Genomic DNA, 27,991 nt, shown 5'->3' on the forward strand with positions numbered 1-27,991 from the left:
CTTGCACAGAGCCAGTCGGAGAGCAATTCCATGTCCAAACACAAATCTTCCTCCTCCTTCACTCCCTTCATCGACCCTCGCCTTCTCCAGATCTCCCCATCCAGCGGCAGCTCACTCAACAACATGGGTAGGTCAGAAGTATTCTTCTCTTTGTGATCGTTGAATACTTTGAGGAGAACTGTGTTGTCCGTGTGCACACAGCCGGATTTGGGCAGGACGTACGTCTAGCAGACCCGTTGAGGTCTGACCCGTCCCGCAAAGGCTCGGTGGTTAATGTCAACCCTGTCAACACGCGCCCGCCCAGCGACACGCCAGAGATCCGCAAATATAAGAAGCGCTTCAACTCGGAGATCCTGTGCGCTGCTCTTTGGGGTAGGTTGGGTTTTGTATTGTGACGACACCGTTCCCCTCAGGCAAGAGTCTCTAAGCTGTGTTTGCAACGACAGGCGTCAACCTGCTGGTTGGGACCGAGAGCGGCCTGATGCTGCTGGACCGCAGCGGTCAGGGGAAAGTGTACCCGCTGATCAACCGGCGGCGCATCCAGCAAATGGACGTCCTGGAGGGACTTAATGTCCTGGTCACCATATCGGGTACAAGCACCAAATCTCCTCCTGGACCACGTTATTGATGAAGCAGAGAAGGTGACAAAGCTTTGGCATGATGGATGCTTGACTTTGTGGTTTTCTTCCAGGCAAAAAGAACAAGCTGCGAGTTTATTACCTGTCGTGGCTTCGGAACAAGATCCTGCATAATGACCCAGAGGTGGAGAAGAAGCAGGGTTGGGTTAATGTGGGCGACCTGGAGGGCTGTGTCCATTACAAAGTTGGTACGTGGGCAGAGCCGTCAAAAGTTATGAGATACTGCCTGAAAAGAAACTACTCCTTGGGTAATGGGGTGACTTTGTCTTTCAGTAAAATACGAGAGGATTAAATTCTTAGTGCTGGCCTTGAAGAACTCTGTGGAGGTTTACGCTTGGGCCCCCAAACCGTACCACAAGTTCATGGCCTTTAAGGTGAGCAGGCCCATCCAGTCAGATACTGTGCAACCTCGGTTTTCACCAGTAGTCCGTCCCAAAAGGTCAGACAAACTTTAACCCTTACAAAAAACAAATGAATATTTTTCCATAAGAAATGACGTAAATCCAGTTAATCCAGCACCAGCTCTACACTCTCAGTGCATGGGAGTTTGCCAACTAGTCTACATGTGTTTTGTGGATTTGGAGAAGGCATTGGACTGTGTTCCTTGAGGAATTCTGTGGGTAGTAGGCCGGGAATATGGGGTATCAGACAACCTAATTCAGGCGGTTCACTCCCTGTATGACCGCTGTCAGTTTGGTTCGCATTGCCGGCAATAAGTCGGACCAGTTTCCAGTGAGGGTTGGACTCCGCCAGGGCTGCCCTTTGTCACCGATTCTGTTCTTTACTTTTATGGACAGAATTTTTAGGTGCAGCCAGGGTGTTGAGGGGCTCCGGTTTGGTGGCTGCAGGATTGTTTCTCTGCATTTTGCAGATGATGTGGTCCTGCTGGCTTCATCGAGCCGTGACCTGCAACTCTCACCGGATTGGTTCGTGGCCGGGATGAGAATCAGCACCTCCAAGTCGGAGTCCATGGTTCTCGCCCGGAAAAGGGTGGAGTGCCATCTCCGGGTCGGGGATGAGATCCTGCCCCAAGTGGAGGAGGTTAAGTAACTCGGGGTCTTCTATAGTGTCCCAACTCTACAAGACCCACTATCCATTCTTCACAGACACCAACAGTCAGTCACCAGCGCGTGGATGCTTTGTTTGAGTACTTGAGTCAACCGATGATAACCGATGCAGTGAACGAAAACCGAGAACTATTTTTAGGAATCATTTGTCAAAAACCGAGGTTTCACTGCATTTTTGTTCCTCTCGTGTTTGTCAACCTACTAATGATGTCATCCTCGCTTGTTTGAAGTCGTTTGGCGACCTGGTGCACAAGCCTCTGCTGGTGGACCTGACAGTGGAGGAAGGTCAGAGGTTAAAGGTCATCTATGGCTCCTGCTCAGGCTTCCATGCTGTGGATGTGGACTCGGGCGCCGTCTACGACATCTACTTACCCACTCACGTAAATGCCCGTCTCGGTGCTCCCCTCTCCCCACATTGTTTACGTTCCCATCCCACCTTAAACACTCCCTTCTTGGCTTTCAGATCCAGACCAGCATTCAGTGCCACGCCATCATCATCCTGCCCAACACCGATGGGATCGAGCTGCTGGTGTGCTACGAGGACGAGGGCGTCTACGTCAACACCTACGGGCGCATCACCAAGGACGTGGTGCTGCAGTGGGGGGAAATGCCGACTTCAGTGGGTAAGCGGTTCCAGCGTACTTGAGGGAGGTTGTCAGTGACGGCCATATTACTTCTGGTTACGTACGAGATTACGTTCCTAGACGGTGATTTAAGATCTTATACCTGCTTTTATATCTAAATGAATTCCTAAATCACTCACACTGTACACAGAACACACAAAGTATGTGGAAAAACAGGAACAGTAATGAAATACAATCCAAAATAAACTAGCAACCCATTCCATCTCAATAATAAGACCACTACGCTGCTCAGTTATTACCCTCTTTCAGAGGAGCAGCAGGTCCTTTAAAGTGCTCAAAGATACTGTGGCGACCTGCCAGTAATGTGTACAGTACTCCCTCGTTTATCACGGTTCATTAGCTCCAGACTCCACTGTGATAAGTGAATTGATGTATGAGTCCTTCTTTATAAATGGAATAGATAAATAGCCTGTTTCCGATCTTCTAAATACATTTTTTTACATTATTAGAGCCCTCGAGACATGAAATAACACCCCTATAGTCACCTTTACACTCCTATTACCCAATATAATCGACATAATAAGAGAAAATAAGACATATCAGACCTAGAAAACCGGTTTATTACCTTCTAAATCCGATTTTTAACATTATCAGAGCCCTCTAGACATGAAATAACACCCCTATAGTCAGCTTTACACTCCAATGACCCAATATAGTAAACATAATTCGAGAATATAAAGACATTTAAGTTTACCTTGTAGGGGAGCAGAATCGATGGCGGACAGGAAGTGGCGTGGGGGGTTCAGAGTTGAGTTTTAACTGGTTGTGGGCTATGGCTGCAACAGTAACCTGTGTGACATTATGATTATTATGATGTTATTATTGTGCCTGTTGTGAGATGATTTAACCCTGCAATAAAAAGTGGATGTTCAAGTCTGCTGCTTCGGTGGTGGTCTCACCGAAAAAGTACTGAGGCCCAGTGACCGACCAATGTAGAATACTACATTCACAAGTTGTGGTCTTATTGCATTTGAGTGCATTTAATCATTTTTATGCTTGAAAATGCACCACTGGCCACCACGTAGCTCCGCCACTGCGTGCGATCTCCCCCACAACGACGCAGCATTTCGGGCACAGTGAGGGGGAACTACCACTCTAGCTAGTCTGACGTTGAACGTGAAACTAACGTCACCACGGTACACTAACCCGCGGACATGTCTGCATGGTGGTGTCGCATTTTCTCCTTCTTGTGGGTGGCAGGAGTTGAGCGGCGACAAGCTGTGAGGTGCCTTACCGCACCTGCCGTGTTGGAGTGTGGCAAAGAGTTACATACGTGATACGGCAACCAGATCGGCCCGATCTCGTGACGCAAGCCGATATCCGATCTTCAAATTACAGTGGATGGGCACCCGATCCCGATCGTGAAAATCGGATCGGGACATCCCTAGTGTGCATGTGCGGAGGATTTCTCCGTGCAGAGAGGACAGTTGAGTTTGCTGATGTTGTTTTGTGTTGTCCTCGTAAACCGAGGACCACCTGTAATGCCGCCTGCATCTCCCTGTGTGCAGCCTACATTAGGTCGAACCAGATCATGGGCTGGGGCGAGAAGGCCATCGAGATCCGCTCAGTGGAGACCGGCCACCTGGATGGCGTCTTTATGCACAAGAGAGCCCAGAGACTCAAGTTCCTGTGTGAGAGGAACGACAAGGTGCGCCCTGCCTGGACTCGGATTGGACGTACTGTAATTCTATAACAAGGAAGTCTTAATTGTTACTTGTGTCCTACAGGTGTTCTTCGCCTCAGTGCGGGCCGGTGGTGCTAGTCAGGTGTACTTCATGACCCTGGGACGCACTTCGCTCATGAGCTGGTAGTCACTGACGCCGTGACCGACATGACGACTATGAAGATGCTTGCTCGTACGTGTTTGGACGATAATGAATAGCCAATGGGGGGGGCGGGGTGTTGCGTTTTGTGTTTGTGTGCGCGCACGCGCAGTGCGTGTTCTAGTAAACTATATTCTCACAGAACATCCTTTGAGCCAAGCCTGCCTCCTCCCCTTGACCTTTGTGGGATGTGTACACGTTTTGTGTCCTTGTGCAGCCTTGCGTCATGGGTGTGCACGCGCGTGCGCAAGGTCAGTGCAGGGCCCTGGGCAGGTGCTCAGCTGAGGATGAACCATGCACACACACACACACACACACACACACGCCACTCATTGTTTGGTTTGTTTTTAGTTCAGGTGGCGCAAGCTCCTCCTCCCCCCACTCAACGGTCACCTAACACTTGTTTGCCTTCTTGAAGGTGTTGTAGTGGGTAATGGTGATCATGACAGGGTAATGGATTATCAGCGCCACCACCTTCCAAGCATCTTCTCTTACACTGTATATGTCCTACGTGGTGACCGTCACGCTTATTTATCGTCCACCAAACAACGAAATTGACCCAAATTGATCTTTTCATTCTTTCTTGAGGTGGATCGTTCCTTCACCGTCAATATAGGGTAAGGATAGACTGTGAATTCGATTTAGAGTCAGCAGGTGGCCGACCACAAAGGAACAAGGCTTGTGTGCATGTGAGCGTCGCAGTCCATGGACACCATAGCTTCCAAGCTCAGGTTGCCTTATTAAAGTCTCCAGCAGAGTAAATCTGCTGAGAATCCGCATGTAGGGTTTATGGAGCCTAAAAGTTGAAGGAAGGCTTTAGTTGGATACAAAAATGGACCTTGTTTTGCCGATTTTTAGCTTTGGTTTGCTTCCTGTGTTTTTTTTTTTTTTGTTTTTTTTTGTGTGTCCCATCAAATCTGACAAGGCCGCTGTCGTTCGTCACCTCGTGTCACCATCGTCGTATCCTGCAGTGCGTAACATTCATTTCCAACTTCCCCAGCTCATCAGCAATGGTGGTGCCTTCACTGACCTCACACACACACACACACACACACACACACACACACACACACACACACACACAGAGAAGCAAACAAGACCAAAAGTGCAGCAGTGTTACAAAACCACTCCATGATGAAAAACAAGTGGCATATTTTTAACCTGGACTTAGTTTTTAGTCTCCACCGTGTGTCCCTTCAGATAAGTACGCGACTGCTGTGGTTTTTAAAAAGTCATGCACACATTATGTTGAAAATGTTTACAGGAGTCATTGTTTTGATGAATATTTATGGATCATTTGAGGGCAGTTTTCTGTATTTTGTATTCCCTTTTGTACTATCATTTAGGCAGTCATGTACAGGAATGAATAAACGTTGGCTCACATGATGAATGACACGCATCCAGACTCCACTGATTTTTCAGCATTTTGAGCAGTGTGGATACTTTCTATTTTATTTTATTTTTTTTTTTTTACTACCACCTGGGTTTTTCTGTTGAAACCTCTATAATTTATGTCCTCTCTGTGTGTTCTATGGGAATTACTGTATTTTCCTGAAGGTCTTTTTTTATTTTCAATTGAATAAAATCTGAAATAATTTACAATTGAGTGTCATTTTCTGACTACCATCATTTCTGGGGAGGAAAAAAAGCAGGATGGCCAGAACAGGACATGAAAATAGGATGTTTGGTCACCCTACAGAAAGGCTTTATGCATGTCTTTGCCATGAGGACAAAATAAATGTCTGACAAAAAGAGGGATTTTAGCTCAGACTGTCACGTTTTAAGGCTATCATCTCATACATTTGGCTGATGAACAGCCAGTTTGCATTTTTATGTTCACTTTACAATCCCTCCCATGTTTTTATTTTACATTTTTACTTTTATTCATTTATTAGCTAATGTAAAATTGGTTATACGATACGTGTAGCCCAGGGGTGTCCAAAGTGCGGCCCGCGGGCACGTTCTAAATATATATTTAACCCAGCAAAAATGGAAAAATATAAAGAGAAAAAAGTTGCAATCTAACGAGAAAATGTTATTTTTTATAAAAAATTATAATTTTATAAGAATAATGTAATATGAGGAAAAATACCGTCATTTTAGTAGCACAAACTTAAAATATTAAGAGACTTTTTAAAGTTGTCATATGGAAAACAATATAATTAATAAAGTTGTAATTTTTCTAAAATAAGGTTGTGGAAAAAGTTTATGGGGAATAAAGTCATAATTACAAGAAGAACATTGACAAGAAAATAGTTGAAATCGTGTGTGTGTTTTTTTTTGGGGGGGGGGAGCAACAACAACAACAAAAAAGACAAGCCAAAATATTAAGAGAAAAAAAGTTGCCATTTTACAAGAATAAACTAATAATATGAGGAAAAATAATGTAATTTTAGTAGCGTGGAATTGAAATATTAAAAACTATCATTTTCAAAAAGATGTAATATGAAAAACAAAACAAAATGAAGCTGTCATTTCTGGAAAATTAGGTTGGAAAAGTCATAACATTGAGAGAAGAAAATTTATGAAGCTTATTTAAGAAGGGAGTTGAAATATTTGGAAAATTGAAAACACAATAATGGGGGAAACGAGCAAAGACCTAAGTTGATACTATTAATGTTTTTTTTTTTTTAGCTATATCACAAAGCTTAGATGCCGTTTAATATATTATAATAAATATCAAAGTTTTTTAACTTATGTGGCCCTCGCTGGAAAAGGTTTGGCCACCCTGGGTATAGCTCATGTCACACACACAAGATGGCGGTATACACTTTTAAAGTCACAATTGCAACCCTCCATTACACCAACGAAGAAGAACGCCGTCGCTCATTATTGAAACGCAATTTCCGCTCGAGGATAAACACAACTCCACAGAATATGCCAACCGAAAGTGTACAGTGATACAGTCCTCCATTTAACTGAGTACGTCATATTAATAAAGTCTATATATGTCGCTATCTTTTAGCATCGCAGTAACGCCGTCGTTTAACTCACAGAACAATTAGTAATGTCCTTTATTTTGAAATGTACCCAGAAATCTGGTCTTGTCATCACCATGTCAACTTGACTCAGCCAGGCGGGGTCACGCTGCAAGCCAGCCGGATGTTTTGCGTCGCCACAACAAAGTGACGGCAACATTTGTTGGTGTGATACGGAGGCGAATTGCGGAGGCCCGCGCGGCGCCCACTTAAAAGGTAAGTAAGTGCACCTTTGTGTCTTTAGCCTAGCATGCTAAAGTGGTGTCAGGCTGCCTTGTGGAGAAGCTGCAGGGAGGTCGTGACGGGGTTGTTTTGCAGGCACCTGCGCACTCCCCAAAGAAGCGCCACGGTGTCGCCCTTAACAGGCGGACGCTGCATTTTTTTTGCGTCCCCTGTGTGTGGAAATTTTATTTTAACGGCGTTACTTTGTTTGTTTTGAGGGCGGCTTGCCTCTTGTTTTTGTTGTCAGTCATGTCGCTGTCCAATATCTTGCAGCATCTGCAGGGCTGCTGGTGCCCCAGAGGACCTTCTGAGCAAGTTGGGAGTGTACGGGACGCTGTGGTGTGTATTTCCTTCCTTACTTCCTTACTTTTCTTGAAGTTGTTACAATGTCCTCTGGAGAAAACGTACAGTATATGTTAAACACTTGCTGGGAATGCTCGTGATTACAAAACCCCACAGTAACATTAAATTCCAATAAAAACCAGTATGCATTTACACAAGGAGTCACACCCTTGACTCAGTACTAGGCAACAAGTATCGGGTATGTTAGAGCCGCGGGTCTTTTTGAGTGTGATGCTGCATGCTTACGCAGCCAGTTTTGGAAAGTTGTAATTAGCAGATCCTCTCAAGCTGCATCAGACAGGATGGAGAGTGCTGGTACTTTCACACGTCGTCACATTTGTCCACAGATGTTGAAGTTCAGGCTCTGACCAGGCCTCTCGCTGGCATTCTCAAACTTTTTATCCACAGACCTCACAACTTTTGAATGGCCTGTTGTAACGCATGCGGCAATCTGGGGTATCATACTTTTATCTTTTACAACTGAGAACCATGTCGTCGGATGTGGACGTGCTGAGTCTCGCCCCAGAAGCTTCACACTCAGATGTAAACCGCCCCGTAAAGGCGGAAGGTCACAGCCCGATGAGGCCACCAGGCCTCACATCGTTTGCAAATAGCAGAGACGAGACCCTGAGGCCCCCAAAGTGGACTCCCTTAACGCCTAGAAAATCTGTCCACGAAAATTTTGAACAGAATCGTGGACAAAGGGCTGGAACCAGGCTCCTGCTCCGGTTGTACAAGGACCGGGTGCCACATAGCGATTGAATTAGTTGTGAATTACTCCTACCTGCATGTATTGCATTAACTTTTTGGAAAAACCCTAAAAATATCTGGCGTGTGCCGTTGAGAACTTACCATATCGGCGCAGTCGTCCCTCGTTTATAGCGGTTAATTGGTTCCACACCCAACCGTGATGAAGGAATTTACGAGATATAGATGGATTCGCCCACTCCAAGCTAAAACTCAACTCTGACGTCACTTCCTGTCCGCCCCCCACTCAGCTCCCCTAGCGCTAGAACGCACTTACAGCAACACACACAAGCATGAGTCTTATTGATGTCATAAATGGCTTATTTTCTCTTGCTGTGTCTATTATATTGCGTAATAGGAGTGTAAATGTGACTATAGGGATGTTATTTCATGTCTAGAGGGCTCTAATGATTTTAAAAACCGTATTTAGAAGGTTGTAAACGGATTTTCTATGGTCAAACTACAAAATATTCCATTTGTATTGAAGGAATCCTACTTTGTGGAAATTGACTTATCACGGTCGGGTGTGGAACTAATTAACCGTGACAAAGGAGTGATTACTGTATGTCCGTGGCAGGGACGGGGGTGCAATTTGGAGATATTGCAACAAAGCACTGCTGTTGGCGTGTGAAGGTTTGCATAAAGTAAAAAATGTTTAAAAAAGTGACGCTACAATAGTAACGCAGCACTGTCGGTATCGGTAATGGCGTTGTAATCTTTGAAATATACATGAATTAGGTTGCTCGTTATTACTCATTATTCATGTGTTTATGTCCAGACGTTTGTCCGTGTGTGTGTGTGTGTGCGGTACGGTCCCGTTGCTATTTACTAAAAGTCCGAAAATGAGCTGGGCAAAGAAGTAGCATCATTTCCGGCGTATAAGATGCACCGGTGTTTAAGCCGCACCCACTAAATTTGGAGAGAAAAACAGATTTGTACGTATATAAGCAGCACCGGACTATAAGACGCACACGTCCACGTCATGAAATGGCAAAAAAACTCACGGCAAGCTTGTCAACCCATTGGAAACCACAGGAGGTCATTACTTAACGTAACAATCTGGCTCACGGTTGTCATCTTACAAACACTAAATTCATCACACAGCAACTTAACAAAAGGTAGCTAAGAAATATACAAGTACCGATACGAGTTTAAATTGAAATTAAAATACATTTCGTCGCAGAAAAGCATTTCATTGGAGGAGACAAGTGGCGTGGAAAATGGCGGCCATCTTGAAAAATGGCGGCCTTCTTGAAACTTCCGGTGGCTAACAGGCTTTTTTTTTTTAAGTTGTCCATAGTGTTGATGTCAATTTTGGTGCTTGCATCAGCATTTGAAAGATTCCTGTGAAATCATTCACGTATCTGCTACGCTGAGAGGAGCCCAGAGGGAGGCTGACATCATTGCAGCGCCTCGGCAGGCATAACCAACGAAACGAATAAAGGCAAAATGTTAAAATGCGAAAATAGTTGATAGTTTTTTAAAATGTTAAACTGGTATTGGTACATTTTATCGCTACATTTTCAGTGCTAAGTTGTGTGACGACTTTAGCGTTCTTTGTATGACAACACCATGAGTCAGACTGTTCTATTGGGTGACCTCCTGCGATTTCCAAAGGGTCGGCGAGCTCGTTGTGAGTTCGCTGATAGCTCGTGCTTGGCTCCTGCCAAAGAAAGAGCTGCCGTTTCCTCACTGACCCGCGAGTATTTGAACGATTAGTAGTCGTTTCGAACTAGTAACTGGTGCATTAGGACATTGCCATAAATAAACCACAGGGTTCAAAGTTTAAAAGAAAAGTAGCGGCTTACACACCGGAAATACGGTATTTGTTCCTGGTTTGGAAGAAAGGAAATTAAAGAATACAACTGTGGTAATACAACAATAATAGATCCTTGCTCCGGAGTTGGTTCCTTCAGTGACACACACACACACACACACACACACACACACACACACACACATATACACTTGCCGTTTGGAGCAGATGGTGTGCAGTGGGTCAACTGATGCCAGGAGTGCGTTTCTGATCCCGATCAGCTGTCACGTCCCCCTGATCCGAGCGGCCAGGCGCACTCTCACCTCAGCAGCTGCTGCTTCTCCTGCTTGCTTGACCTCTTGAAGTCAATATTTATCAACTTCCTGTCTGCTGTTCTTCACGTGTCATCGATTTTCACGTCCCGGGCGGGGAGCCTTCCAACAATATTCCCGTTAACACTGACGACTCGGATATTGAGGTGCTCGATTGTAGCGATCAGAAAGCGTGTGAGTTGACCCTGAAAAGTGTCGACCACTCAGGTAGTTTTAATCTGCTCAATGGTCTCAGATTTTTACCTCCGCTAAGCGGTCAAAACGTTCGGGACATTCAGGCTACCTATTTTATACTGGAAAAATACTCAACATTTTCCCAAAATTCACACTTTTCCGTTAAACTGCTGTTACCCACGACTACGCCCACATTTCCCAACCGATTCACCTCATTCTACCATCAACTCATTCAACAAACTGAGGACATTCGTGCTGTCAGCCACACAAAATGCCTTTGATCTAAAGAGGTCTTAGCTACTTCCACATTTCTCAACCTATTCAGAGCGTTCCAACATCAAAGCATTCACGTAACTAATTAAGGACATTCACGCCATTTTACACGTACCAGGAATCTCCACTTTTCTTGACATTCCCATTTTTCGGAATGTAAAATGCCTTTGATCTAAGGAGTTCTAACTACTTCCACATTTCTCAACCGATTCAGACTGCTCCACTGTCAAAATTCTCAACTCATTCGGGACATTTAGCCTTCCCGGTACATTGCGCTGTCATGCTGGGTGTTAGCATACTAGCATTTTTAGCTATTTTCATGGGTAGACACATATATAAACTATCATGCTAAGTGTTACCATGCTAATGTTAGCATGTTAGCATTTCCAGCATGTTAACATTAGCAAAGAAGCATTTTCAGCCATTTTCATAGGTAGACAATTGTATAAAGAAACATATGAAGAAATGTTAGCATCGCTAGCATGCTAACATTACCATAGTAAAATTTTTTTCATTTTTGTAGCTAGACACATATAAATATTTAGCATTATTATGATACATGTTAGCATGGTAACATTAGCATGTTAGCATTGCTAGCATGCTGACATTATCATAGTAGCATTTTTGCCATTTTCATAGCTAGACACTTATATAAACACTTATGTAAGTATGAAACCCTGGCCTAATACAATCATTCAGCACAGCATGAACGAAACATACTAGACCAGAAGTAGTAAAACAAAATGCCCCCCCCCTTGCAGAACCAGCGCTTTCATTGCAGATTGCAAGGACAAACTTGGAAATAAGTCCAGACCGCAGACACACTGACATCATTTGTTTTGTTTGCCTCGACTTTAAAAATACAATAACGTCTTTCTTTCTCATTTCAACTTTATGCTACCAAAATGACGTTAATGTTCATCTTATTCTCGTAAAATCCCGCCTTTTGCTCGTTAGATTCCAAATTTTTATTTTTTTTGTCTTAATATTTTGACTTTATTCTTGTAAAATTGCTGCTGATTTTTAAATGTTTGCTGCTTTTTTTTGTGTGTGTGTGTGTTAAATTCTATTTTTGCAATGCATTTCGGACCCCCCCCGCCCTAGACGGACCAAATCAATAAGAAGGAAACACAGCATATCAGCAAAAATGTCCATGGCTGTTTTCCAGAGTCAAAGCTGAAGCGTCTCGTTTCCCTAAAACACAAAGATCATCAGTCTGCTTTCATGGGTGACGAAGGAAATAAAAAATATTCACTTTTGAGAGGCTGAAATCAGCGGGTATTGATTAATGGGATATCAAAATAGTTGTCGATTAACTGGATAATCGGTTAATCATCGATTAATTGTCGCAGCTCTCATACTGAGCTAGAAGAATGACGATATCATCATCGGCAGAAAAACAGACACCGATACAGTATGAACCGATATCTCATTTTCTCACGCCAGTATCGCACATACGGATACTGTGGCGCATCCCTAGTTTGCGTGTTTGTCATTTCCCAGCCGGTGCCATCTTGTTGACATCACCGAAATCCTGTTAGTGGCTGGACACCCAACCCCCCCCCACCGAGTCATCTGCTTGAAGTGTGCCGCCAACAATGAGGAGGCTCCTCACATAAAACTTTGGGATGTCCGTCACCCCCGCCGCCCCCCCTCCTCCACACACACTAAGTCATTCCTTTCTCCCTTTGAGCCGTGCCACACTCTCCTCTTTCCTCTTGGAGTCTTTTTTTTTTTTTTAAAGCCTCGCCAGGCTTCTTTCTTTCTGCTTCAGCCCCCACCCACCCCCACCGTTCTTCCAGGCCCAGACAAAGAGCGGAGAGCGACTGTGGCGCTCCGTAGCCAGGTGTTCACCACTGCTGCCTCGAGCCGTAACAGCAGCAACACTCACCCTCCAGCTGCCCTCGCCGGCGTCCCATTGTGTGCCTCTATTGTGTGGCCCCCGTCCCTCATTGATTCATCGGCCACACAGGGGACGCCCTTTCAGCCGTGTGTGTGTGTGTGTTGAGTACACGTGCCTTGGGGAAACCGGGTGTCACGGGTCTTCTCCCCCTCCTCTTCCTCCCGCCGCTGTCGCCGCGCCTCACTGTGACACACCTCCCCGTGATTGGTGGAGACGCAAGCGCTCTCAACAAGGGAATGGCTGACATTGTTGCTCCATCTGTTCCGCTGCTCATTGTCCAAGTCGCTTCTGTACGGGGAACACGGATCTGCAACAGTCCCGTTCGGAGCCTGGAGGTGCCGGCCGACCCTCGCTTCATGTGGAAGCTGGGCTGAAGCTTTCTGCAGAGGATTTTCTTGACGCGCCGGACATCCAGCAAGTGAGTATGAGGCCCGAAAGAGATGATGTCTTTTAGAAATGCAGACGCGAGCTGCCGTCCCGTGCAAGGCTCCGTGTTTGGGAGCGTGTTAGCGGAGTGAAGTGATATATTAACGCTGCGTTGCGACGCGAGTGCGGTCCGTGCACCTGCCAAACTGTGCTGTGTGTTTGTGATGAAGCTTACGGGCGTACAAGAGCGTCTTCGCTTGCTGGTTCTGCTCTCCCATGCAGTTGTGGAGAGTTTGTGTCAGTTTGGGGGGGAAGCCCAGCGTCCCCCAGGAGCATCATCACTACCCCCCGGTCTGTCCCTGCGGCACCCCACCTCCCCCACCACGCCAACTCCCGTCACTCCCAACCGCCGTCCCAAACGGCAAGCGGCGTGTTACATATTCATGGCTTGCCCTCGCTGGGAGGCGGGATGTTCGGCTTTGAAAGACGCACCGTTGGCCACCGGGATCACGGCGAGCCAATGTTCTACGGAGGCGGGCGGATGGCGTCATTAGTTGTGTTTTAAATGTGGGATCGTGGCAGGAGACGTTTGTTGGAGGAGCGGGACGTGAGCGGACCGGATCAGAGGCATTTGCTGGACTGATGCAATGCAACCGTGCATGCGCACCTTTTTGTTTTAACTCGGCACGTACAACTCTGGAAAACCCCAACAGAACATTTATTTTATCCTGCAACCTACCGACATTACTCCCAAATTCGTGTAGCGATCTAATTTATCTCATTTAGTATTTATTGTGTAAAACTACGCCAGGAACAACATCAAATTAAAAGCAGAGTGGATCCAGAGCCACCATCCACCACTATCAGCTTGGAGTTTGAAGATGCTAGCGCCGCTGCTTGACGTGTGTGCTAACAGGCAGTGTGCTAGCATGAATTACCTTGAAGCTGCACACACAACAAATATACACATTAGCACTCAGTAACGTCATCAAACTTGACCTTGATGTATTCCCACAGACTATCAGCATTTGGGAGCAAATATGAAGTGAACCCCCCCCCCATTAAAAATACAGTATAGTTGACAATCTGCAGAGTGGGAGAAGGCTAGCGCATGTACAATGGTGCGTTCAAGGACTGTCAAACAAAGTGGGACACTTGCAACAAACAACATAAACATGCAAGAACTTCAAACTATATTATTTTTTTGAATAAAAGAATGGCCCACATTTCCAAAATTGATATGCATTTACTTAAAATTGTATTTAGTTATTTACAAAAGTATTTTTTTTGTTTCTGTATTTTTTTTAACATTGCGCCTGAAAGGTTTCCTCGGCCCAGTTCGGCCCCGCCCACGGACCGGTACCGGGCCCCGGCCCGGTGGTTGGGGACCCCTGGTTTAGAGCGTTTATGTGCAGAAAATGAAAAATGGTCCAAATGGCCCAACGCAAAAAAAAAACAAACAACCTTTTTCTTTGCATTTTCATTTTTCAACAACCCACGACTACGGCTGGATCCCAATTCTACCTCCTTCCCCCTTCTTCAAACCTCAGGGAGGGGGTCAGGCATCGATTCAAGGTTTAGAAACCTCCCCGTTTGGGCCTCGCTCTCCTCGTGTCGTTGATGTTCTCGGTGTTTTGTAAGAAAGTCCAGAATTGCATTTTGTTGGATTTCTCCGGCTACTCTGGTTTCCTCCCACATAAAAAAAGCATGCATGTTAGGTTAATTGGCGACCCTAAATTAAATGTGCCCTGCAACCCGTCCAGGGTGTACCCCGCCTCTCGCCTGAAGCCAGCTGGGATAGGCTCCAGCATACCCCCGCAACCATAAAGAGGATGAGCGGCATAGAAAAAGAATGGATGGATGATCAGGGCTGAAGATGACTGAAAGATATGAGCACAAAAATTAGGGAAAAAATATTCATCTGTTGTTTTTGTAGCCGTTATTGTGTGAGGACGTTTTTGTCCCCTAATGCGGTGGAACCTCGGTTAGCGTACGCCCCCGGTTAGCGTGTTTTTTTTTTGTTTCACAACGAAAATGAAGAGACGGTGGATGCGAGAGCACAGTGGTGGAGCTCCGGCAGGACTTCCAGGTAAACGAGAGGGCACTCGGCGAACCCTGTGAAAGGCTGGTCATCTCGGCCGATGAATTCAATTATTTTTTGGATTACAGTGTTCCCTCGTTTATCGCGAGGGATGGGGGATACAATGATCAGATATGTTTTAAGGCTATAAAAGCCCTCGCCGTACATTTTATACACTTTTCTCGGGCAGGCATTGACATTTTCTCACATTTTTAAACACTCTGAAAGTTCAAAGTTGGTTTAAATTTAAATGGTCAGTCTGCCAGGTTGGACGCAGTACGTTATTAAGTGACTCACCGCATTGACTGCTCTGACCGTGCTTCGTCTTGGCGCCGTTCAGCTGTCGTGTTTTTGTAGCCTTGTTTAAACAAATTGCTCCTGCCGTCGTCGTCCTCCTCGTCCTCCTCCTTGAACCCAAGACTCATTTAGTCTGTTTAGCTTCTTCTTCTTTGATTGTTTATTGGCGGTTAATAAGCAGCTCATGCAGTTTGATAGCGACTGCACGAAGGAAATTGATTGACTGGTCTACAGCCAATCAGGACGCAGAACACAATGGGTGTGTTCTCCCTTAGCCAATGAGGATTGGCTGTATTGTCTATTGGCTGTTGTCTGCTGTGGGTTCCTCAGGCACATGAACACACAGACTAGGTGGAGCTGCACACGTCTTCAACATGAGTGCACAACACCCTCTACTGGTAGCAGTCGTAAATACAATAACAGACACGTACAGCAGAGCACCGATAGGTCGCTCTAATACACCATCCGTATCCGCGAAAGGTGAGCCACGATGTAGCGAGGGAACACTGTATTAGCTTAGCCTTCTGACTGTCACACACATACGGGTGGGTGTTAGCCGCAAGGCTACATTCGCTGACGTTTGCCTGACGATCACACCGCGAGCCTGGAAAACTCACCATACTTGGTCAAGTGTTTGCTCTTCAGACGGCGTACTAAATGACGGCTTTTATTGTTTATTTCTGCCATGGTTTATTTCTGCAATGAGTCACGTTTCACACATGGCCCCTGCGCCAAACTTTGGACACCCATGCGTGTTTTGCCAGGAAGGTGCGGTACAGCAAGGAGACGGAGAACTACCTTCTTGGGAAAAAAAAGAAAAAAAAGGCATTTATGTTCTCTCTTCAATGCAGTAGTAATTTTTAACTAACGGTCTCTAGTATAAACAACCAGCAGTTAGAGCAGCACTTCCCATGTGAGCTCCCCGCACCGTGACACAGCAGTCCGGGCACAGTGAGCAGGAACTACCGCTGTAGCTACGGAGCCGAATATCTGACATCCAACGTGAAACTAACTTGACCACGGTACACGGCGGGCATGTCCACATGGTGGTGTTGCGTTTTTTTCTTCTAGCGGGTGGCGGGGTCGAGCTGCCACCAGCCTTGAGGCGCACCACCGCACCTACCGTGTTGGAGTGCGGCCCACCGTTACGAACAATGTACGGCAACCATCTCGCGGCGGAAGCTGATATTATCCGATCTTCCAAATACTGTACAGAGCTTCGGCAGCCAATCCCGAAGATCGGATCGGGACATCCCTAGTTAACATATCTCATTAAATTGATTTTGGAATGACTTTTTTTGTAATTGGAAACAGCCATATAATATCTTCTTTATTGGGTCTCTTTAGATTGTGTTGGTGGACCTAATGAACTGTTGCCGTCTCGTGTGGCGCGATGGTGTTTCAGCAAGACACACTAACCCCCCACACGCTGACTGAATTCACACCCCTGTCTGCACGCTTTGAGGTGTGTCTGTGTGTGTGGGGCGGGAGATGCTTTCAACAGCTGTAGCTTAGCAACAGTAGCTTGGCCATGTTGCTAGGTAGCCCCTTTTTTCATAAAATGCACTCTGTCTCCGCCTCCCCTAATCTCCATCCCGCGCTCACCCCCACCACCGGCTTGTTTCTCCGTGGATCATCTGTTGCATCCACATGACCTTTTCAATTTTAAAAGGTCTTCTTTCTCCCCTGGTGCACGTGTGGTGTGTGGGACGCACGCTGCTTCTGATTTCTTATCGTTGTGCATGTTTGTCACACTTGAATGTTTCAGATCATCAAACAAATGTAAATATTAGTCAATGACAACACAACTCAACACAAAATGCACTTTTTATTTGAAACTTTTTATTATTAAGGGAGAAAACAAATCAATCAAACAAACCTACATGGCCCTGTATGAAAACCTGATTACCCCCCTTTGCCCCCATTAAAATGTAACATAACTGAGATTAATTGAGCTTTATGAGTGTGGAAAAGGTTATAAAGCCATTTCTAAAGCTTTGGGACTCCAGCAAACCACAGTGAGAGCCACAAATGGCCAAAAGATGGAACAGTGGTGAACCTTCCCAGGAGTGGCCGGCCAACCAAAATGACCCCAAGAGCGCAGCCACAACTCATCCGAGAGGTCACAAAAGACCCCACAACAACAACAAGACTTGTGCTCCCTGTGGATTTTGTAAATACAACATAGACCTCGGGTAAAAAAAAAAATGCTAACCACAACCTAGCATCTAGCCAGTAGTATCCACTTCAGCCTGTCTTGTGGTTTAGTTGGTAGCGTGTGGAATCTCAAGGTTGACCAACTTTTCGGCTTATTGCCACAAACTTCTACAGCACACGTTCGAGGCATGATTTACAACCTAGCGTTAACTTTTAATATACAGGTCACTTATTTAAATGGCACCATGTTTTTGCGATTTTTTGCGGGTTTTTTTTTTTTTTTTCCAGGGCTTTATCGTCAAAATAGGTGTGTCCCATGACGTCCATTGTTAGCACGTTCATGCTAACTCCTTTTCTGTCTTTAGAACACACAGAAAAGGGAAAGAAATGCGTGGTCATGTTTCACGTAAGGGTTGTGGGTGACGGGCAAAATGCATTTTTTAAAAAGTGCAGTTTTCCTTTAAGTTTCCCTCTGTAATTTGCACAAAGCTAAACGTCCAATCATGTTTGTGTGCTCCCCTCCACCACATACACCAACACCACCCCAGCTGAAGAAGCATATGGGCTATAATTACTAAGCCGAATGTGCGATGGGAGGGTTCTGTGTGGCCCAGTGTCAACGGCTTGGAGTCTCCTTTTTTATGAGCAGTTCACAGTGCGTGATTAATATGTTGTGGCATGACCCCCCCCCCACCCCGGTCATCCCTGTCCCCCTCCAGCACCCCCAAAAAAGAAGCGGGAGTCCATTAATTAGGTCGAGAGGCCTGACAGGCTCTGGTCTGTTGAGCCTCATCAGATGTCTGAAAAAGCCCGCCAGTGCCGACGTAAACTATGTCAGGCAGCACGATGGGACCAATTACGTCCTCATTTTGTGTCGTTTACGGTTGAACCTGTTGTGAATGCAAGTCTATAACGATTATCTGAACAGGGCCACATGTTGAATATTCTTCCAAACACGCAACTGAAACGGTTACTCACAAAGTGCCCGCAAGGAAAATGTTTGTACACCCGAGTTACACTCGCTAACTGTAGCAATGATGAGTGCAACGTTTCCATTGTCACTTTCCAGCAACTCAATTTCGACATCATCTTCTACTACTTCTTTAGGCACAGATGAGTCCAGCTTTGTGAGCCCCAGCCCCACGTGACGGATGTCCGAGACAGCTCCATGGGCCAGAAGAACCATGAGGAGGCAGGAGCAGGATGTATCCTCGACCTGGGGTTTGAGTATCTCCATGTAGTGGGTGCTGAGCGGCAGGCTGGCAGCCCCGACGGGCCTCCTGCCATGGAGGAGCAGGGGGAGAGCGACTGCAGCGCCGCCCCTACCCCCCAGGAAAGTACTGACGCAGAGGGTGAGCCACAGGTGTCCTTCAGTCTTACTGGTGGCCTCAACCCAAACAGGGCAGAGAGCTGCTTAACACACAGCAAGAGCACCCACCAGCCGCTGTGTCGCACTCAGTGTGTGGACTTGGGGACCGAAGGGCCTCCCGAGCCACCACCTCAGCTTCAGTCATCAGAGCTCAAACAAGACATCAAGTTCTCTCAACTCCAGCGTGCTCCTGAGTGTCATTCGAACCCCTCTACATCCGATCCAGCCCCCACCGCTGTGGACAAGGAATATCAGGCCAAACTGGATTTTGCGCTCAAGCTGGGCTACTCCGAGGAAACGGTGCGGCTGGTGTTGTCCAAGCTGGGGCCACATACTCTCATCAACGACATACTGGGAGAGCTGGTCAAACGCGGCTCTTCAAATGGCGAGCAGTCAGTTACATCATCGGCCCCCACCTCAACGTCTTCGTCATCCTGTTCCTCTTACAGTTCCACCGATTTGCAGACAGGTCAACGATTGGACTCGCCGTGTCCGCCAGAGTCTCTGTGCGATCAGGACAACCTGCGGCCCATCGTGGTGGACGGCAGTAACGTAGCCATGAGGTGAGGATGGCTAATAGTCAACACCACTGTGGTAAAACCATCGTAATGTGATGATGCGTCTGTCCTGTAGCCACGGCAACAAAGAGGTGTTCTCCTGCCAGGGCATCCAACTGGCTGTTGACTGGTTTTTAGAACGTGGCCACCATGATATCACGGTTTTTGTTCCAGCGTGGAGGAAGGAGCAGTCCCGGCCAGATGCCCCGATAACAGGTCAGTTCTCACATCTGTTGGACCCCCTTTTAATTCGCCCCCGCAAGCAGTGGCTCGTGTTGATTTCGGTTGTTTCGTCAAACCGCTTACGCTGACATCAGTCGGCCAGTCTGAGGTGGACGGATTCCACTGTAATCATGTCAACGCCATCGCCTCTCTCCCCAGATCAAGAGATCTTGCGGCGCCTGGAGAAGGAAAAGATCCTCGTCTTCACCCCTTCGCGCCGCGTCCAAGGTCGACGCGTGGTCTGTTACGACGACCGCTTCATCGTCAAGCTCGCTTACGAGTCGGACGGTATCATCGTGTCCAACGACAACTATAGAGACCTCGCCAACGAGAAACCCGAATGGAAGAAGTTCATCGACGAACGATTGCTCATGTACTCCTTTGTCAATGACAAGTAGGTCAGGCTTTCATTCCTTTCAAAAACGCCATTGCATCACATAAACCAATTGATAATAAGCCGCTACTGTCTTCTTAAACTTTGAACCCTACAGCTTATACAGCAGTGCTTTACTTCAGAAGTACTACTAATTGTTTGAATACCGTGCCGCTTGCAAGTCAGGGAGGAAACGGTAGCTGTTTCTTTGGCAGGAGCCAATCACGAGCTATCAGTGCACTCACGACGAGCTTGTAAACCCACTGGAAATCGCAGGAGGTCATTATATATAACAGTGGAACAATATGACAGTCTGACTCACGGTGCCGTCTTGCAAAGAACACTAAACTCAGCACACATCAACTTAATACTCAAAAGGTCTACCTGATAAATTTACAAAAGTACCAATACAAGTTTAAAATGAAATAAAAACGTTTTCCCATAATACATTGCGTCCGATGCAACACATTCATTGCGGTACTGCGATGACGTCAGCCTCCCTCTGGTGGACAGAGGCAGAATTGTAGCGCCATCCTTCTATTTTCTATGCTGCTTGTCCTCCAATGATCAGGGTTTGCTCAGGCGAAATGCATTATGGGAAAACATTAAAATGTTTTAATTCCATCTTAAACTTGTATCGGTACATATTTGTGTATTTATTAGGTACACCTTTGGAGTGTTAAGTTGCTGTGTGATGAGTTTAGCGTTATTTATAAGATGACACCGCGAGTCGGACTGTTATACTGAGTAATGACCTGCAACTTCCAATGGGTTGACGCGCTCGTTGTGAGTTTTTTCACAGCTCATGATTGGCTCCTGCCTGGTCCTCTCCCTTAATGAGGCGACAGCCCTTCTTTTCTTGTCTGCAGTTCCACAACCATAATACACATATTATGATGTGACTTTGCTGGTTTATGTGTTACTGTTGTAATCCTGCTCGCCCGCCTGTCAGATTCATGCCACCAGACGACCCTCTGGGCCGACACGGTCCCAGCTTGGACAATTTCTTGAGGAAAAGAGCCGTGGTGCCGGAGCAGAAGAAGCAGCCTTGCCCGTACGGTGAGACGACACATCCAGATAACGTTCGTCCTTGAAGAAGTTGTCTGATTTGAGGCATGTTGGTTGACTTGACTGTTTTTCCGTCTTCAGGTAAAAAGTGCACATACGGCCACAAGTGTAAGTACTACCATCCAGAGAGAGGCGCTCAGCCCCAGCGTGCCGTGGCCGACGAGCTGCGAGCCAGTGCCAAGACCTGCGTCTCCGCCAAGAACCAGGGGGACTCCGGGCTAGTGAAGAGCCACAGCGTGCCGGTTGGTAGCATTGAGGCGAAGAAAGGCGTGGCGAAACGACAGTCGGATCCTGGTGTGCGAGCTTTGTCGTACAGCGACGCAGAGGAGAAGCTGTCCGCAAAGGGGAGGTCCGAAAGCCAGAAGATCAACGTGTGTGCCAATCACAGTGGTACCGCGGGAGCATCCTCAGCCCCAGGAGGCCAAGACCAACAATCTCGCGCAAGCACTCCTCACTGTGTCCCTCCAGCCCCCAGTCACGACCTCTACCCCCACTGTGAGTCCCCGGATCTGAACTACTACTCAGTAGCACGTGCCTATAGCGGCCTGCGCATCTCGTCCAGACGGAGCCCGGACGCTCGCTTTTCCAACGACGCCGACCTGCGGCTGGGCTCCATGGGTTCGGCCGGCTCAGAATGCGGCAGTGAAAGCAGTGCAAGTTGCGGCAGCAGTTGCGACTCGTACGGTGAGCGGCCGTGTCACGCTTGCCCCCAGGACACCTTAGCAGACGACAACAGCCATTACGCCAGCCCGCACGGCCGCCCATATTTCCGTCAGACCGCAACAAGCCACGAACTTTGCAGCTTTCATTTGAGCGATTACACAAATGTTCCGCACGGTCATGTGACCAACACAGGAGCACACAGCTACCACACCGGCGCTGCACAGGGTCCAAGCTGGACTCACGATCAGGCTTCCGACGCCGGCCCAAAGCGACCCCTATACCCGTTACCTCCTCATTTCCAGCACCAGCCGCTTGCCGCCAGATCCAGCTGCCCAGGCGACTACCACACGGTGACCTCGTCCAACCCTCCCAGCTCTCCTATTGGCCACTGCCTGGCCCCCACCAGGGCAGAGAGTGTGTCAGACTCTCGTCTGTATGAGCATCTGTACGCACCCCACCACCACCGGCTGAAAGCTTTGCCCACCTGGGATGCGTATTACAGCGAGCCGTCGCCCCCACCACCACCACCACCACCACCTCGGTACGCACCAGGTGCCTATCAGAGCGCGCCGGACACCTGCCAGGCATCATGGCACGCACCTCAGTGGGCACAAGACGCCTACGCACCACCACACTTGTCTCATCCCGTGCACTATTTAAGTCACCCGCAACCCGCTGCCCACTCCCCTCACCCTCCTCACCTCACACATTCATCGCGCCCAGAGTCCCCCGCACACAGCCGCTATGGGGATGCCAGGGAGAAAGCGTACACCAACCTATGCAACATCTTCCCCTCGGAGCTTGTGAGCCGGGTGATGGCGAGAAGCCCCCACGTCACGGACCCTCAGCAGCTCGCCGCCGCCATCCTGGCAGAGAAAGCTCAGACGGGCTACTGAGACCGCCGCATAGGCACAGAATCGTCCCCGTTTCAACTGTGTGGCCATTTGTGAGCGTGTTGCGTGGCTGTCTTGTGTACCACATCACCAAAATCCATCTCGTGTGTTTGTTGTTGGGGTTTTTTGCGGACTGATGACAACTTGTGGTCTTTTTGGAGATGACGCAAGTGTTGTGGCCCAAATTGTAGCTGTGGAGATGGGCTACCCTGTGGCGTGTACCTTAGTTTTAGTAAGGGACATCCCTCTTTTTCTCTCTACATATACACAGTACATGGTGTATACCGACACACATACACATACTTTGTTCTGTTGGGTTGACTGGAATGTGCTACAGACAGAATGTCTCTTCTAAGTGTACGTCGTGTAAATATATTTAATTGCTGTTGTCTGTAGCAGATTCCAGAAGAATCCACGTTGAGCCCTATTTGATACAAATTGTATCAGGAAGTGAGTCGCTGATGTCATACAGTATGTTGACGTGTCACTCCATGTGTATCTCACACTCTTAATGTAGTAAAGTTCCAACTCATGAGCTACGGTGGACATACTATCTTATGGACAAAAGCAGTTGTGGGCCTACTTTGTGTAGGGAAGAGAACTGCTTTGGGCGTTTGGGTTCACGGCTTCTTTTCTGCAGTCAAAGTTCAGCTCTGATCAGCAGCTGGTCGGGTCTTTCTGGCAAAAGAGCACCAAGCACGAGGCTGCGCTTCTTGCAGCGTGTTAAATGGGACTCTGCGGAAAAGAAGCCAATCCAAATACAATAGTGTAACAAAGAAGCGCCTTCGCTCGGGCCTGCTGGCACCGTGTGTCAGCGTGGCCTCCGAGCGTGGGCCCAAAGTAATGCCACTACATGGCATCGTGCTTACGACACATCCAATACTCTGAACTATGTTCAGCAAACTGTTGTGCATGTTTCCGCGCCTTTTTATTTGTGCACTTGTGTGTTGCAGCATTGAAGGTTCACTCCAACAACTCTACCGGTGACTTTATTATTGCAACTGTAACTGTGATTGTTCATTAAAGAGTACCGCTAAGAGGTCTGATGTGTGCAATTGAGTATTATTAGCGTTTGTATGGCCCACAATCGAAAAGACTACAATCAGCACCCAAAATTGAAAAATCACTCATTTTGGTTTTACAGTATTTTACTTATTTCCTTTTTTTGTTGAAATACCATTAATACATTTTATATGATATATGATGTCCTGTTTTTTCTGTTGTTGTATATTAGCTTGGCTATATTGTAAATTACGTAATAAGGCCACATCAAAAAATCTTAGACTTCGAGAAAAAAAATTCTCAGAAATTTGAGAAAGACTGTCCTAAATTGACAAGAAAAAAAGTCGTACATTTACGAGAATAAAGTCGTAATATAACCTTTGCCCAAAGCCAAAGGTCACATAAGTCACCCCTTTACATAGCTGTCTCAGGCAATGCCTCTTATGACGGAATATTAAAATAATGAGGCTTTCAGATTATTGTAATAAATTTACAACTGAAGTCATAAATTTACAAAAAAAAAATTTAGAACCTCTTGCCCAAGGCCAAAGGTTACATGCAATGCCTAAAGTCGTAAAATTTAGAAAAAAAACCATAATAAATTTACAAGAATAAAGTCGTGAATTTACAAGAAAAAAATGGTAATATTAGGAGAATAAAGTTGTACATTTTCAAGAGAAAAAAAGTCGTAAATTTACGAGAATAAAGTCATAAATGTACAAGAGGAAAAAAGTCAAATTTACAATTACAAAAAAACTCGCAATATCATGAGAATACGAGAATAAAGTTGGAAATTTATAAGAAATAACTTGTAAATTTACGGGAAAAAGCTTGTGATATGAGAATAAAGTCATAAATTTACGAGACAAAAAGAGTCGTAAATTTACTACAATAAAGTCGTACATTTACGAGACAAAGTGGTTAATTTATCATAATATTGCGAGAATGAAGTTGTAAATTATTCTCGTAAATTTACAACTTCATTCGAAAAACTACGAAAAAAAGACGTACATTTTCAAGAATAATGTTGTAAATTTAAGAGAAAACCCTTGTTACATTATGAGAATACGAGAATTAAATTGGAAAGTTATGAGAAAAAACTCGTAAATTTACAAGAATGAAGTCTTAAATTTACGTGAAAAAGCTCGTAATGTGAGAATAAAGTCGTAAATTTATGACTTTTTTTCTATCGTAAATAAGAATAAAGTTGTAAATTGATAATAAAGTTGTACATTTGAGAGAAAAAAAGTTGTAAATTTACTACAATAAAGTTGTACATTTATGAGACAAGTGTCGTAACATTACGAGAACAAAGTCGTAAATTTAGGAGAAAAAACTCATAACTTTATGTTGCAGGCATTGCCTGAGACAGCTATAAAAAGGGGGGACTTTTCAGAGTGCACGTTTGCTGTCTGAGCAACTTTGCTGAAGAAAATTAAATATTTTATATTCATTATTAAATATTACAAGGATAAAGTAAATTTACGAGACTAAAGTTGTAAATTTACAAGAGAAAAAAAGTCACATGTACAAGCATAAAGTTGTTAATTTATGAGAAAAAACTTGTAATATCATGACTATGAAGTTGTAAATTTACGAGAGAAAAATACTACTAATATGAGAATAAAGTCGGAAATTTACGAGAAAAAACTTGTAAATTTACAAGAATAAAGTCAGAAAGCTACAAGAAAAAACTCGTAGATTTACAAGAATAAAGTCGTAATTTTACGGGAAAACGCTTGTAATATGAGAATAAAGTCGTAAATTTACGAGAGAAAAAAACTCGGAATATTGCAAGAATGAAGTTGTAAATTTACAAGGGAAAAAAAAGTCAAATTTACAAGGATAAAGTCGTGCATTTACGAGAAAAAAAATCGTGATATCATGGCAATACGAAAACAAAGTCAGAAATTTACGAGAAAAAACTCAAATTTACGAGAATACAGCTGTAAATTTACGGGAAAAGCGTGTAATATGAGAAAAAAAGTCGTAAATTTACTACAATAAAGTTGTACATTTATGAGACAAAACTTGTATTACAAGATAAAAGTCGTAACTTTATGTTGCAGGCATTGCCTATACAAACCTACAGCTATGAAAAGGGGGGACTTATGTGACCCCTTTTCTGAGCGCACGTCTGCTGTCTGAGCAACTTTGCTGAAGGTTGGAGGGCGTTCACGGGAAAGAAGGCGGAAGTGAGAAGGGCCAGTCTTGCTCATCTAAATGCTAAATGCTCAGCTGCTGTTTTGCGCCACGTTACAAATAAAAGTTTGCCTGAAGAAAGAGGAAAGTTTCCTTCCTTCCTGAAGCGTATGACACAGAGACACTTAATATTACGACTTTCTTCTTGTAAGATTACGACTTGTTCTCATAAATTCACGACTTTGTTCTCGAAATCTCAGATTGTTTTGTTTTTCAATGTGGCCCTAACACTCCACTGTAGTAAATCACCCCTGCTACCTCAATATACTTCACGGTTTAACATTTTAAAACTACTTTAATTATGCTTAAAATATATACATTTATTTCCTACAATAATTACATGTCTCGTATTCTTTGTGCTATGATATGAAATACACTACCTTTTAAAATTTATCAGACACTTTAAGTGAATTTGCAGTATCGTTCTTGGATCAGCATCGCTAATACCAGCCTGAATTTTATTATGGGATCGGAACCGAAATCAGTGGTATCGCACATCACCGTCAGTCACTCACGCACGAACACTTAGACCCAGTCACAGAGAAGCTATCGACAATTAGCAGTCATGGCTGAGCAGGAAGAGGGCGCAAGGTAAAGGGTCTCTGCAGGTTCCAAACAATAAATTTAACACTTTAAGACCATGATGATTACATTTTGAAGACCGTACGGGCAAAAAAATACAAACGACATGAAGGAAAATTGGAGACCGACAGAGCGCGTACAACTAGAGTGGGACTCTACGTACAACACACTCGCTGATTGTGCTCAAAAAATTCTGCCCGGGCTGCACAAGTACTCTAGTTCCGCATTGCGGGTATATTATCGAGTCTTCTAAAAAAAACCGGATTATATTATGCATTTTATAATCAAAGTAACGTTAACATATTTTAATAACCTTTTCAAATTACCTTTAAGATAATTTTGACATTATAAGGCCTTACATTCAAATTATTGGATTTGATAGTTTTTCCAGAGACATCGCCTTCGAACGCTAGCGCCCCCATTGAAGTACCTACACATGACCCACAGCACTTTAAAGAACACGAGAACAAAAAAAGTTATTGAATTTATATTTACCTCCATTGGACACATGCGCTGGAGAGGAGCAGAATAGCTTCTCTCGATAGTCACAACAGCAAGTCGATAACAAAAGCAGAAGGAATATCTAGACCAGTAGTTCTTAACCTGAGTCGGTGAGTCGGCGGAGCCTCCGCCACGGAGGTTAAGACACACCGGACCCATCGTGTCAAATCGTGATGACTCGCCCCGCTTAGCCATCACTGGCTGCAGATAATCACATTACATTGCTTGTCTTGGCCAATCAGTGCTGCGAAGAATTTAGCGCGCTCATGGTGTGTTCCATTTGTACTTGCAAATCGGAATTACCGAGGTCCTACCGGGAACACCCGACTGAAACGCCCCCCGAAGCTGGAATGTTCAACTTGGAAGTCTGAGCATCCACACCACCTCTGAGTTAACACTCAATGATGGCTGCCTCGTGTGTAAACGATAAATAATAAATAATTTATTAAAAATATTGCAATAGTGTGAAGTTTTTCTGACTTGGCAACTGGAACGCTTTCAACTCGGGAGATCAAACGCACCATCAAGTAGTCAACGTGTGACTGATGTGGTAGCACGTCGTGTGATTTCCTTCTTAATATTTTAATTCATACTATGTCTAGCAAAAAAAGAAAGTGGTGGGACGAATATGTACAGCATGGATTCACATGTATCACGGACCGTGATGGGAGTCAGCGTCCTGTCTCTGTCATTTTGTGCACCAGTAAAAAAACATACCTATAAACACATGCCTATAAACACACACATGCCTATAAACAAA

The 27,991-nt window shown here is 45.4% G+C and overlaps 2 protein-coding genes across 8 annotated transcripts in view; both read left to right on the forward strand.

The window, feature by feature from the left end:
* Positions 1–5,261, forward strand: part of LOC129179918 (mitogen-activated protein kinase kinase kinase kinase 4) — a 40,550-nt gene extending 35,289 nt beyond the window's left edge. For all 6 annotated transcript variants that reach the window (XM_054774290.1, XM_054773901.1, XM_054773812.1 and 3 more), the window contains 9 exons: positions 10–127; positions 202–372; positions 447–590; positions 692–826; positions 912–1,012; positions 1,936–2,085; positions 2,169–2,328; positions 3,858–3,997; positions 4,077–5,261. In XM_054774290.1, coding sequence (XP_054630265.1) covers positions 10–127; positions 202–372; positions 447–590; positions 692–826; positions 912–1,012; positions 1,936–2,085; positions 2,169–2,328; positions 3,858–3,997; positions 4,077–4,160 — 1,203 coding nt within the window. In that variant the 3' untranslated portion in view covers positions 4,161–5,261. The remainder of the gene's footprint in view (positions 1–9; positions 128–201; positions 373–446; positions 591–691; positions 827–911; positions 1,013–1,935; positions 2,086–2,168; positions 2,329–3,857; positions 3,998–4,076) is intronic.
* Positions 5,262–7,016: 1,755 nt separating this feature from the next.
* LOC129187056 (probable ribonuclease ZC3H12C) lies at positions 7,017–27,962 on the forward strand. 2 transcript variants are annotated; one of them, XM_054785972.1, is made up of 8 exons: positions 7,017–7,094; positions 7,207–7,366; positions 7,646–7,711; positions 18,907–19,731; positions 19,802–19,941; positions 20,107–20,341; positions 21,273–21,379; positions 21,470–27,962. In XM_054785972.1, exons 4-8 carry the CDS (start codon positions 18,968–18,970, stop codon positions 22,945–22,947), a joined length of 2,724 nt encoding a protein of 907 aa, XP_054641947.1. In that variant the 5' UTR covers positions 7,017–7,094; positions 7,207–7,366; positions 7,646–7,711; positions 18,907–18,967; the 3' UTR covers positions 22,948–27,962. The 2 variants fall into 2 exon arrangements, with proteins under 2 accessions (XP_054641947.1, XP_054641956.1); XM_054785981.1 differs by lacking the exons at positions 7,017–7,094; positions 7,207–7,366; positions 7,646–7,711 and adding an exon at positions 7,723–13,317.
* The last annotated feature ends 29 nt before the right edge of the window (positions 27,963–27,991 follow it).

The sequence above is a fragment of the Dunckerocampus dactyliophorus genome, chromosome 1 (assembly GCF_027744805.1).
Source record: "Dunckerocampus dactyliophorus isolate RoL2022-P2 chromosome 1, RoL_Ddac_1.1, whole genome shotgun sequence".
In the NCBI taxonomy this organism is placed as follows: Eukaryota; Metazoa; Chordata; class Actinopteri; order Syngnathiformes; family Syngnathidae; genus Dunckerocampus; species Dunckerocampus dactyliophorus.